General features: G+C 39.1%; 1 protein-coding gene across 4 annotated transcripts; it reads left to right on the top strand.

Annotated features, from left to right (window-relative positions):
* Positions 1-598: 598 nt before the first annotated feature.
* Positions 599-10,503, top strand: btbd3b (BTB (POZ) domain containing 3b). Of its 4 annotated transcripts, none has more exons than XM_077236560.1 (5): positions 599-706; positions 1,297-2,061; positions 3,226-3,316; positions 5,622-5,740; positions 7,469-10,503. In XM_077236560.1, exons 2-5 carry the CDS (start codon positions 1,751-1,753, stop codon positions 8,499-8,501), a joined length of 1,554 nt encoding a protein of 517 aa, XP_077092675.1. In that variant the 5' UTR covers positions 599-706; positions 1,297-1,750; the 3' UTR covers positions 8,502-10,503. The 4 variants fall into 4 exon arrangements, with proteins under 4 accessions (XP_077092675.1, XP_077092676.1, XP_077092677.1 ...); XM_077236561.1 differs by having other exon boundaries at positions 605-1,567; positions 1,809-2,061; XM_077236562.1 differs by having other exon boundaries at positions 605-706; positions 1,809-2,061.
* The last annotated feature ends 3,614 nt before the right edge of the window (positions 10,504-14,117 follow it).

Consider the following 14,117-nt stretch of genomic DNA (forward strand, 5'->3'; position numbering starts at 1 on the left):
AGTTTCTCTTAAATCTCATCTTCTCCCCGGCTATCCCCGACAATCCTGTGAACACGGTTTCCAGGGCAACATCTCCAGTGGCCAGCAGAAGCAGAGAACAATGATTGTCCAGAGCAGAGGGGGCAGAGGGACCTCTTCAGTCAAGACAGGTGCCAGATGTTCTCATAAACACTCGTTTCAAGCAATTAATTCCTTTTCATGATAGATAGATAGATAGATAGATAGATAGATAGATAGATAGATAGATAGATAGATAGATAGATAGATAGATAGATAGATAGATAGATAGATAGATAGATAGATAGATGGATAGGAAAAGTGTAACTCAGTGTTAAGAGGTCTTATTGTCTTATTACAGTGTAGAAATTCAGACCCTGCTGCAAGCAATCTCATCAGATTTATGTGCTTTTACAGAAATGTGTTCGGTTCCTTGATTTCTGTAATGTGTTCCTCAGCCGAGGAACAAAAGGCTTAGCAATGTAATTCAGTGAGAGCAGAAAAGATGTCTAGAGCCGAGCTCTGTCCTACATGCATTAAACATGACATGTAGGGCCATGTCTATGGTAGTAGCTGGGAGTTAAAACGAAAATGCTCTTCACAGGTGAAGACAGGTTGTATTCTGTGCTGAGCCGCAATGTACTGAGGAGATTTGAACCTTCATTTAATCTGTGACAGGAAGACTGAGGCTGCAAAACACTGCTTTGTGGTAAGAAACACTATGAGGGTGAATGGAAGACAGAATATGCTATTAAATTAATTGAATGATTATTCTATTGGAAGAAAAAAAATCACTCAGAAGAACCATATTGTTAAATAATTTAATTAAGCTATATGCTCTTTTAAAAAGAGTGACATTTAACCAGATGAACTAAATAGTTGAAATAAAGCATTCTGTTCTCACATGAGTTCCCATTTCCTTCACACTCTTTATATATTTAATGACTTTTATTATGCTATAAATATTAATCAACAATAGGTTGCTAAGGGAGATGCTGAAGATCAGAATGCATCATTCTAAGAGGAAAGGGGCAGGAACTTTAATCAAAGAGGTCTTAGCATATTCTAGTAGGTGCTGCGCATGGCGGCTGCAGCCAATCGTGGCTCTCGAGAGTGCTTATTGGCTGGGCTGTGGGGGATGTCTGGCTTCCATCGGTAGGGGGTTACTCTCTCTCCGCTCCATCCGTCCATTCAGCCACCACAGTCAGCAAAACACTCGTCAGAGCGCAGGTCCACAGCAAGAGAATCCTGCAGAGCTCCGTGCATGTGTGATGTGTGTGTGTGTGAGTGTGTGTTCAGAGTGTCAGGAGGAGAGAGAGACAGCGTGGACTAGCTTCTTCTGAACCACTGCAGGAGCACTAAATCTTGGACTGTCACAGATACTGAAGGAGAGAGAAAGAAGACATTGAAAAAGGGACGTTTATCTAGCACCACAGTTATGGAGACTCATTTCTGCGGTCCACCAGCGGATCAAACTAGAAGCAAAAGACAGAAAAGTCAGCCTCCGTATTGACTTCATTCTTCTGGTGGAAGAAGGAGATTATATTCCCTGACAGTTTGCTCTCAGAAGGTGAAGATTAGGAGTGGATTTTTTTTCCTTCTTTCTTTCCTTTTTTCTTCTGTTTCAGTTAATTGCTGTGCTTTTGGGGGGCTCCTCACCCTCTTCACAAGTCGTCACCTCTCTCAGATCCTTCCTTTCCTTCCCAACATCTTCTCTGCATGCTTTCCCACTGCTCTGCAGGTGAACACACTCATGGTGGATGCCAAGGGAAGGAACATGAAATGTCTGACGTTCTTATTGATGCTTCCAGAGTCAGTTAAGAGCAAGTCCAGCAAAGGCTCTAAAAAGGGGAGTCCCAGCAGCTCGTCCAAGCTGCCCCCTGTTTGCTATGAGATCATCACCTTGAAAACTAAGAAGAAGAAGAAGATGGCAGCGGAGATCTTCCCCACTATGAAGCCGGCGTCGGCCACCACGGTGCAGCAGTACCAGCAGCAGAACTTGAACAACAACAACACCATCCAATGCTGCAACTGGCAGGGTCTCTACTCCACGATCAGGGAGAGGTAGGTCAACTTTTGATGTGTTCAGAGAGGGAGACCAGAGACTGTTACGCAGAGAACATTTGGCGTCAAACAGAGCCTTTATAAAGTGATAGCTGATACAGTGGGGTCCAAAAGTCTCAGAGCACATTGAAAATCTGGGACTTAAACCTGCAAATAAGAAGTTTTAGGGTTATGAAAATGTAATTAAAGAAATATACAGCACTATTTCTAGTTACTATCTAATCAAATTGAACCAAGATGCTTTTCTCAAACATTTTCAAATCATAATGGGTAACTTGTGGAGCTCATGCAGCTTGAAAGCTGTGGTGATTTAAACTCCAAAAAAAAAATTTCAATTTGAAAATTTCAAACAATTGTAATGATCATAAAATTATTTATTATAAATAAATAACTTGTTAAAACTATTAAATAAACTATTTAATACTAACTAAAATATTAAACTGGAGCATTTTCACTGCTGGTTTCAGACTTTTAGAGCACACTGAATATTTGGAAGAATATATTACATGCACACTTAAACACTTAAAAGGGTACACTAGGTTCAGGTGTGGGTGTTGAATGTCATTGTTGGAGTGTTTTTCAATGGCTCTGAGATTGTTTGAGAATGTTCTGAAATGTTAAAATGTCCATTTGTGTGGTTGTCGGTCTCTGTTCTGTCCTGTATGCATTGTCCTAGAGGAGGCAAAAGAAAGGAACAAGTTCTGTTTTATATGCCACGGCTTTCCTCTCTGTCAAAGGGTAATATTTACTTTGTCGTCATGGGAAAGCCCCATGCTGGCCAAAACAAATGTGCGCTCTCGGACCTGGCTTTGTAGTCCCTTTGGAACAGCGTTTCTTATTTACCTACTGCTCCTATGTGGCCGGGACCACAATAATACATGAAGAAGATGCCATTGTAGACTCCCATTTCACAGGGGCCAGGGATTTTCCTGAGAAAGATCCTGTTCTATTCTGAAAGTTTTCAAAATTAACTAGATTTAGATTTTCCTAACTCACAATAGAATAAGAGCATTTTTAAAGTTGATAGTAATTTCATGTTATATGAAAATTCCTTTTTAGTCTAAAGAAATACATAAACATGGATTCACCTCTTGCTTATAATCAAGTAGAAATGTTTCTCTGTTTTTTAATCTAAAAATTTTCCCTCCAAATCGTCTCTTGCAGAAATTCGGTGATGTTCAATAATGAACTGATGGCTGACATTCACTTTGTTGTCGGTCAGTCCGGAGGGACTCAGAGGCTCCCGGGACACAAGGTAAGACCTACTGACCTGCACTACAGTCACCTCAGCATTACAAGAGAATATAATCAGGATTTAGAGTTTGCGATGTGCTTCACTGCTGTTGTGCTTCAAGTCTTTATCTTGTTTTCAGTCTAGCCGGCCATGTGCCTTTCTGAGACACTCGTAAATAATTGATGTAAATCCAACAGAAGTGGGGGGAGTCTTGCTCATTTTGATTTACACTGTATTAATTAATCAAAGTTTGTGCTCAAAGTTCCTGTACAAAAGCACATGCAATTTTTTTTAGTATGTGAATAAAGTACTTTTATTTTTGTACACTGTGGCTGAATCTCCCAAAGGTTTTTCTGAATAAGCTGCTTAATTGTTGCTTAGTAAAATGAAAGCATGTCCGATTTTGACAACACAAAACACATTCGACCGATCTGTTTCATATAATGTTTCAACATCATACCCTATTGTAATATTAGTGCATATATAGTGATCTAACTCAGGGGGTTTTCAGACTGAGTCGACAAGGGGTGCTAGGGAATCCATGGAAAATATATAAATTTTTAGATCTGACACTATATTTTAACATTGTCATTATGCAGTGTATAAAGATATTTTGGAAATCATGCGATTAATCATAACTATTTTGTTATATTGACAACCATACTTGTAAAAAAAAAAAAAAAAAAGCACCAACATTTATTTGAAGTAGTAGATACTGACAAAATGTTTATACAAACGCATTAAAAAAAATTAAATGAATGAAAAAAATTTCTTCTCAAGTTCATACAGATAATATTTTCCACATATGACTTTGCAAACCCTTGATCTAATTTATCTCCACTGAGTAAACCCTTTAAGATATTCTTCGAAAGCAATTGCTTTTGTTCTAAAATTTTCATGGCGACCATTGGATTGGCTTTATTATGTATGACATTTTTTTTTTACCTCAGGCCAATTTGAACTGTACCAAAACCCCATTTAAATCGGTTCTTGTTTCACTCTCAGACTTTATTCAAAAAGACAGGGTTAATCTGGTGCCTACAATTCAGGCATGACTCATCTTTTATCCATTTAAGAGGGTAGAACTGAAACCTGTGTATGGCTGATATGTGATGCTTTATAAAGCTCACTTAAGCAAGGGCATTGTATTGCTTTGCTGCATGGCCACAGCCAATATTGCAATGGGCCATGAAGAGTTATAACAGAGCACCATTTTATGATGTCCATTTGGCTGGCGTTCAGATATGCATTATCATTTTTATTTGAGAAGGTTATGTTTGCTTCTAGGGAAGGCTTCCTTGTATGTGAGTGCTTTGCAAAATTATTTGGTGCTCCTTAAAGTTACAATATATTTGCTATGGGCTTTTCACATGAGGGATCCTGAGGGAGAAAAACACACGTTTACTGACGCAGCAATAAAAAGGCCAAACTAAAGTTCACTAACTGGAAAAAATGCTATGTGGGAGTAATGCTAAAATGGATTTTAAATATTCACTTCTGCTCATGTTATATAATGTATCTGCATTGCTGTGTTGGCCTCTGATTTCATCATTAGCTACGTGCAGTCGTGCACCCATTAGCATCAGCAAGATAACTTTTAGCTCCAGCAGCCACTTTCACACCATTGTGCAACACTCTTTGATTCGGAGGGAAAAGCAAATGCCATTCACAAGAATGGCACTCACGTGTCTTGTAAACCCAGGGGGAAATTACAGCCATAATTAAGCATCGGCCTTTGTGGGTGAAATTTTGTGTGTGCTTCACGCTCAAGTGACTCCAGGGGAATGGGATCAGGTCGAAATTTAAAACAGCCAAGCGTTACCTTTACAATGCAATCGACTCAGAAGAAAGAAACCCTGAAGGGCAACCTTTGAGGAATTAAAGATCGCAAGCTGTGCCTTTCTGATTCAGGTTTATAATAAAGAATGTGTTATTGTGACGATTGTATGTAATTTAAGGATGATTACATGAAACCATCACCTGCCACCTGCAAGGTTCTTTTGATAAGTGTGAGGAGAATAATCAGGTTTTTTGTTAAAGTGAAGAGAGACTTTAGTGTCAGGTCATGAAATTTGGTCACTTTGGAAAAATAGAGACTGAACAATAGCATAACAGTATGAAACCTTTTCCATTCACACCACGTGTCCTTCAATACAAAGCTGATTTGATGGGTTTGCACTGTTTTCCGATGTTTGAAAATTACTGCTTGTGAGTTAAAGTAAATTATTTCAAATAAAGTGACGGATACTATAGCTCCTTATGCTAATCGATAACAGAAATCATGTCAAATCAATTTATATACTATATACATATTTTTCCTCATTAGTATGTCCTTGCTGTGGGAAGCTCTGTTTTCCATGCAATGTTCTATGGAGAGTTGGCAGAAGACAACGATGAGATCCGTATCCCTGATGTGGAGCCTCCAGCCTTTCTGGCTATGCTTAAGTAAGACTCCTTTTGCAATTGCACCTTATCTGTCTGGTCTGTGCCGGCTGACCCTTTCCTCATCTGCCTGGTTAAACCATTATCTTCTTCCTGTACAGATTATTTAGTTATTATTGTTTTCAATTAAGCGCAGGAGTGAAGAAAATTGTTCTCTCTGATCTAAGTACTCGTCTTTGGACTTCTTCCAGAAGGTTAATCGACTACACCGACATGTAATTTCTTTACAGCGAACGGTTCAAGACCATTAAAAAACGATATGGCCTTTGAAAGGAGATTTGTCTAATTGAAATCAACTGTGCAATTAGCTTCATTTGAATACATTTAAGGTACCAAATATTTTAATATGACTTCTTAAATGTCATTTTTCTGTTCTCAGATCATTTAAGTTCAAAATGCTCCCTATGATGACTTTATGGGGCAAATTCATGAAAAAGTTGCGCCACTCATGGTTTTTCTACACAAAAATCTGCATTTTATTCATTTATCACAGCAATTCAGTTTAACCAGGTTCTAATGTACAATGTATTTCTGATTTGCCTAATTTCTTTAAGTGCCAGTTAACTGTATCTCTGCTAAAAAAAAAAAAACTAAAAAAAAACGCTTAAACCAGCCTTCAGCTGGCCTTGTAGATGAGACTTGTAGAAATGAATGGCACAGTTGCTCCAGCAGATGTGTTTTATCTAACACCACTCGCTGGATGCTTCATTTCCAAAGTGCCACCATACGTACAATAACCATCGTAATAAAACGTTGCCAGATTTCACGGTTTCAGATAAAACTCAACATGCTTAGCGCTATTCATTGGATATTTTACATTGAGAGTATAGCAAACATGCAAGAATCATTTTGAAGAAATGTTGCCACAGGCATTTTTCCCAATGAGTATGCGTTGGTATCTCCAGAATGGCTGTTCCTTATTCCCAATGTCTTTTATATATATCAGAGTGAACTCTGAACACTGATGGCACTATATACTTAAATATTATATAGAACTGTAGCTTAAACACGAAGAAAATAAATAATGAAGTGAGCTTAGCTTGTCCGCCTCTCAGAGGGCTTAGGACCATGACAGAAGATCTGATAGATCTTAACTCATGCTTACCCATTTCTCATGAGAGTCCTTCTGTGTTCTCCACTCGCTCTCTCCTCTTGCGCTGGCACATCTTTCACTCCCTCCATCTCTTGAGAGAGATTTTTGTTCTCTCTCCCTCTGTGTCTTTCTTCCCTCCTTCTCCACTCTCATAAAGAAGTGTAAATGCTGTATTTTGGTTTGCCGAAGACTCCCATAGAACATTGTGTTTATTATGCTACTTCTATATAGGTTATCACTTCTAGCCCAGAATGCATTGCAGGACATAGTATTAGATTTGCAGAAGATCTACAGATTGAATCCCAGTGTGATCAATTCAGCCTAACATCTGTTCCCAAGGACACAATCACAGGCCAAGTTCATTCCTATTCCACAAAGTTGTAGCTATTGTAAAATGTAGTGCTTTTTGTTATAAAGAGGTGTTGCAAAATATAGTATTTCCATTCCCAGTACAGCTTTTCTTTGACCTAAGACACATTGTGGATCATGCTGGTAGCACATCATAAAATAGTAGCTTCTAGCTGGGCCAGTAATAACAGCCTACAATGCATCCTACAGTACTACATCTGTTTTAAATGACTACGGCAGATGGCGGCTAACCCTTTTTGGCTAACCCTGTTTTTTTGTCTGTTTCTCAGGTACATTTACTGTGACGAAATTGACTTGAGTGCAGACACCGTACTGGCAACATTATACGCAGCCAAAAAGTACATAGTCCCACACCTGGCTCGGGCCTGCGTCAACTTCTTGGAAACTAGTTTGAGTGCAAAGAATGCGTGTATTCTTCTGTCTCAGAGCTGTCTGTTTGAAGAGCCAGACCTAACGCAACGCTGCTGGGAAGTCATTGACGCTCAGGCTGAGCTGGCACTTAAGTCTGAGGGTTTTTGTGACATTGACGCTCAGACCTTGGAGAGCATCCTCAGACGAGAGACTCTGAACGCTAAGGAGATTGTAGTGTTTGAAGCGGCACTAAGCTGGGCAGATGCCGAATGTCAGCGGAGGGAGATGAACACAAGTATCGACAACAAACGCAAGGTATTGGGCCAATCCGTATACCTGATCCGTATCCCAACCATGGGTCTTGATGATTTTGCAAATGGTGCAGCGCAATCAGGAGTGTTAACGCTGAACGAGACCAATGACATTTTCTTGTGGTACACGGCGGCTAAGAAACCCGAGCTGCAGTTTGTCAGCCAACCTCGTAAGGGATTGACGCCACAGAAGTGCCACCGCTTCCAGTCGTGCGCCTACCGCAGCAACCAGTGGCGTTATCGCGGACGCTGCGACAGCATTCAGTTTGCCGTCGATAAGCGGGTGTTTATTGCCGGTTTCGGGCTTTACGGCTCAAGCTGCGGATCTGCTGAGTACACCGCCAAGATCGAGCTCAAACGGCAAGGGGTCGTCCTGGGAACCAATCTTAGCAAGTACTTTTCAGATGGATCCAGCAACACCTTCCCTGCTTGGTTTGAGTATCCGGTTCAGATAGAGCCTGACACTTTCTATACGGCCAGTGTGGTTCTGGATGGAAATGAACTGAGTTATTTTGGACAAGAGGGTATGACGGAAGTTCAGTGTGGGAAGGTGACCTTCCAGTTTCAGTGCTCTTCGGACAGCACAAACGGCACAGGTGTGCAGGGCGGCCAGATTCCAGAGCTCGTTTTTTATGCCTGAGTTTCCCCAGGGAAAACAAAAACTGCCCACCTTTCCAGAGTGAAATAGCTTTACAATATCCGTTTTTCTATTACATGGCAGAATTCAACTCCTCCAATGATGCCAGCTCAAGCAAACTGAGGCATAACAGGCATTTCAAGGGTTTTGTTTTGAGCTGTTAGTGGTTTTTCGGGGCTGTCAAACCGTAAACAGTGAATTCAATATTTTATTTTTTTTGTGGACTGAATAACGCTGCACCTGTTTACAAAGAAAATCTAATTTTAATGGTATGGGAGTCGTTGCCTATGCTCCTAATTGGATGCCACAGCCAGGCTGTTGCTCATTATCTTAATTGATTTAAAATATCTGAATCATTTAATTTGAGAGGGGACATTGTGCATTGTACAGTATATATTTAAATGTGTGAAGTAAATTATAAATATATAAATATACTATATTATCACTTCATGGCTACATCTACTGTTTACAATGACTACGCCATGTTAGTGAATGCTTGCACATGTATATTGTAGCAATAGTGAACAAATTTATCATGATACAGTCTAACTCCAGCATTTCTCCACATCACGATTCAAGGCAATCAAACAACTAACACCAAAGTCACCATAACTACTTTTTGGTCAGTATCATCAAGCACAGATTGTTTAGAATAATGACATAATTTAGATTTAGAGACATCCCTCCATTATAAAAACAACAAATGTTTTGAGCTTGCACTGGAATAAACACTTTTGTCATTTCAAAGTCTTTAACCCTGCAGTAGACCTTAGTCAAGGTACATGTTGTATTTAATGTTATGAAATGAAAACAAGGGACAGATGTTCTGTTCAATGAGTTATAACATTTTTAAATGCGACTTTGACAAAAAAAAAAAATTAGACATGGCATAGTACAGGATTTTGGACTGTACATCTCTCCCAAACTGTTTTCTTCTCAGAAGATTAATATAGCCTGACTGAGGTTAGTAGAATCAAATGTACAGTGAATGTTGTATTATATTTAGCAGAATCAACATCATAAATATTTATCTTACAATATCTCTGGGTTCTATGAAACATGGCTTATTTGAGTAGCACGGTTCACCAGTTTGAAGTCTCTCTCATGCCGGTTTTGTAAAGTGCACTGAGAAACTAACACATATACGTACATTATAGTTAATTCAGCTGAAATAACAGGTTACATATTCACAGCATCACCATCACACAATGTGATGTTTTGGGATATTGTGTCATCATTTCCACCTCTATAAGTGTTGTGTTCGTGGCTAATTAGCAGCATAATTTGCTGTCACCCAACAAACCCGTCTTCACGCTACTAAATGGGATGTTGTCAACTAACATTATATCACATTTTTGTAAAGACAAGATATTTCAAGCATTTTATTTTGTCCACTTTGGGCTGTAATTACCGGCATTGTGTTTCTCCCCCTTTATTTTCATTAAGGTGTCAAAGAGGCAAGAGTGCAGTAAGCTAATTCAATTCCTTGTAGAACGTTTAGTGACAGACATAATAGCGATGAGCAGAGGCAAATAACTGCTCTTAACACTGATCTAGAAATGACCAGTCACATTTGATCAACACACTGATATTATCTAATATTACACACGCACTTAACAGTCAATAAAGTGAACAAAACAATAGGGTTATATAGATCACCAACAAGGTGCACTTTGAAATGTGCTTTAACATCAATGTTTATACATGCAAATGTCACGTTGCAAACTAAAATGCAAACTAAAATGTCACGTTATGGATTTTTGTGTGTCGAGATTTTGTTAACGTCATGTTTTTATTTAAGTGAATTTACCCATCACATGAGCTACTTTAATCTTTGTGCACTACTTAGAAGAGGTCATTGATGGTGCTCGCTGTGTGTTCATTAACACTTCAGTGAATGTGTATAAAGCATATGTTTGTGTGTTACAGTACAGAGAGACTTATGAATGTGTATGATAGATGAACATGCAAATAAACGTAACAAGCAGTTCTATCATGACATCCAGAATGACTTTTGATATTTCATTTTTTCTTTTACAGTGAACAACTTTTTAGAGTTGCCCAGAGTTTTGATTATTATATAAAACGTGATCAAAATGCACATCCCTTTTGGAAAAGTACAAAAGTTGATCCCCTAGATATGGATGCAGAAATAAAGCTCACAGGTACACATTTCATTTGTTACACATTTGGTTACAAATAAGGAATGCAAAAAGGCGTGTTTAATATATTCAGCATAAACACGGTATAAAAATGCCATAAATAATATGAAATTGTGAAATATTTTTCTTAGACATTTAAAGGTGCAGTAAGCAATTTCTGAGAAACACTGTTTATATTTAAGATCGACACCCAAACAAACACACCTCTCCCTCCATTGCCCCCAAAATAATGAACATGCTATGCAACACAGGAAACAACTAACAGCTGGTGCAAGTATGGATGAATCATCTGTGAACAACAACATATCTTGGTTCTGTAAAACGTTTCTCACTTTTGTCAATGTTGAGTCAATGAGTTACTCACGTATACGAGCAGAAACAAAGCAACCTTGGCGTCCGTTTTCAGGCCGTCCCGCTCTCTAACGTCTCTCCAGCACTTTCTAATATTAATGCGGATTCTAGCTCTTGCCTGATCGTGATCCTCCTCCTTCCAATTATATTCACCTGACCTTTTCCTCTTTAGTAACATCTGTGCTATCTCTCTTTCTACAGTATTTCTACAAATGTCCCACTTGTTCACTCTCTCCTCCCCCCTAACAAGTGGATACACCTCCTATTGCTGATTGGCTAGAAGAGTGTTTTGGTGCTTTTGTATCAGTCCGATCCCCTTTGTTTTTTGTCCTATTTACACAGCCAGGACTATATAGCTGAGAATGTATAACTAGAGAATGTAAATGTGTACCTTGAAATGCAATGTTAGTCGCTTTGGATAAAAGCATCTGCCAAAATGCATAAATGTAAATGTAAAATGTAACTTTATGAATTCATATGAATTACCTACCCCTGACCCCGCCCCTAAATCTACCCATCACATGGGTTTAGACAAATCGTACAAATGCATAAGAATTAGCCACCTTTTGATTACTCGTACGGATTCCCTACAAATTTGTCGTGAGATAGTGTTGAATATCCTGAAGTCAATGGGTTTTTTGAATGAGTTTTGGTTAAATGTCTAAAATAAGGTGTGGTAGACACAGGCTAAAGATATGTTTACGCTTTATTCTACAACATAGTTCTACAACTTCAGTAAAATCCCCTTGTTATTTTTAAAGCTTTTATTTGTCTTGTAAAAGGCGATTGCTAAAAGTGGCTAAATGGGACTACAGAGGTTACTCTATAGTGAATATATTGGTGCAGGGCTCTCAAGTGTCACGCATTGAGCGTGACAGTAACTGATTTCGGGCTTTTGTCACGCACTTCCGCCACACATTGTATTTCTCACGCGGAAAAACTATTTATAATATATTTAATATGCCGCAGCGCCCAAAATTTCTCTGGCCCAGCCACTCTCACTATGGAACCGGCAGGAATCAAGTGCGTCTCCCCTGGAGTTCTTAGTCGAGCCTGCCACTTATCAGCCAGTCAAAAAAAAAGGAATTGGCTACACAATAGCCAATCAGAAAACAGCACTATTGTATCTGGGTAAGATTTAACAACAACAAAACAACCAATGAAAAAAAAGCATATCCTGGAATTGTTCACGTGATTCTGCTACAACATCTTCAGAAAGTTTCGTTCAACCACAGAGGAAACCACTGGAGCTCCGAGCATCACTTTGAGCCCAGAGTAAGTCATGATCTCCATTTTTTAACGTTGGTAAATGGACTGCATTTATATAGCGCTTTCACAGACCGAATGGCCACCAAAGCGCTTTACATATTTGCCTCACACTCACCCATTCATACACACATTCATACACCGATGGCGGTGTCAGCCATGCAAGGCGCCACCCAGCTCGTCGGGAGCAGTTGGGGTTACAACAAACTGACAACTTATTTGACACAAACAATGACAACTTGACTGCTGTTAGAGAATGTTTCCCAGATAATTAGCATCAGTTTTTCACGAGTGTCTGTAACTTAGCCAACAGTTTTACTCTTGTCACTCTTGCCTGTCTTCAAAACTTGAGAGCCCTGTTGGTGTATTCAAGTCTGACTGGGAAGTTCGAATTTGGGCAGTTGTAATTACAACATCATGTGCATTCAAATCACTTTGGTGGTTGCAAAATGTCGATGTATACTTATTATTATTTTAAATACAGCGAGATTTTTTAACTCTAATTTATAAAATGATGCAGGTGTGCATCTAAACATGGCATCTAAACCAACGCATTCTCATCCTTTGGCGTCATATAGGTGACGCCATATGACATTTCGTTGAAATCTTACACACATGGCATCCTTTAGCGTCAATATAACACGCACTGTTATGGGTAGGTTTAGGTCTGGGGTAGGGTACGGTTATGACGCCTTGGGACCTGCGTCTCATATTCACGCTAAACGATGCCATGTGCGTTGGATTTAGACGAGCGTCACCTGTATGACGCCTTGGGTTCTGTGTCTCATATTGATGCTAAAGGATGCCATGTGCGTAAGATTTCAACGAAATGTACAAAGCGTCACATGTATGACGCCAAAGGATGAGAACGGGCTGTCTAAACTTAGCATCTGTCTCATTTCACAGTGGGTGTGTTGTTGAATTTTCTTTTCTTTTTCAATTTATAAATACAATCTTTCCGACATGACTTGAACGCATCATATGATGCAGATTTTTGCACAGCCATTCTACAAACAAATGCGGTTCAACTAATGAATTCTTAACATTTTCATTACCTCAGAATGTCATTAACCTATCATCTAAACTCATTTTAATCCGCACCCTTATATATTTCATTTTCGTCTACCAGATCATATTTCTCATTAAGGTATGTGCCTCCAAGCTTTTTATTGATGCTTAACCGCGATTTCAAGGCTCTTGCTTTGCCGTGTACCATTTAATAGAAAGCCGCTTTTCCCCGAGCGGGCCATCAACATGAAGAGGTGTGTTCAGAGCCATCTTGTCAAAGCCTCCATTTACCACACCTCCAGAGATCAATACTCTGTCTGCTGATTTCTTTTGTAAGAACTCTCCAAAGGACAGTAACCAGCCTTAGTGGATCAAGAAAACGGAGCGAATAATTTGGTGAGCTTTGATTGTTGGGGCTACATGGCATTTTTGATTACCTCTGAATAGGTTCTCAGATGAGTTCAGGACTGTTAAGTGGCCACGTATAAAGAGATCAATAGCCTGCCGTGTCAATCAGCAGACTTTCATTTAGAATTAGTCTCAAAAACGAATTCTTGCCACTAACTTTGACAGGCACACTCTGAGAAAGTGTTTAAGCTTTAAGTGGTGTACAGATCGCGTATTTTAAAAGTTTTCCATTGGTGTCTGTTTTAGCAATTTGTGCAACTTATTATGGAAGAATGTGGTCTTATAATACATTTTAAGATCATGCCGCTGACATTTGTAATGTTAGAAAAAGCATGACGTTTATAATTAAGAGGAAATGTGACCTTTTCCCCAGCTGTCAATAGCAATGATTTTTGTTTTTTATATGAAAACACTTCACCTGAAT

Source organism: Siphateles boraxobius, unplaced genomic scaffold (assembly GCF_051911475.1).
Source record: "Siphateles boraxobius isolate OS27281-9 unplaced genomic scaffold, OSU_SipBor_1 20, whole genome shotgun sequence".
NCBI lineage: Eukaryota > Metazoa > Chordata > Actinopteri > Cypriniformes > Leuciscidae > Siphateles > Siphateles boraxobius.

Excerpts from the sequence above, each read along its gene's own strand:
- btbd3b (XM_077236560.1), top strand. The coding sequence starts at position 1,751 with ATGGTGGATGCCAAGGGAAGGAACATGAAATGTCTGACGTTCTTATTG. Across the intron at positions 3,317-5,621 it reads AGAGGCTCCCGGGACACAAG|TATGTCCTTGCTGTGGGAAG; the intron begins GTAAGACCTACT and ends TTTCCTCATTAG. Across the intron at positions 5,741-7,468 it reads GCCTTTCTGGCTATGCTTAA|GTACATTTACTGTGACGAAA; the intron begins GTAAGACTCCTT and ends TCTGTTTCTCAG.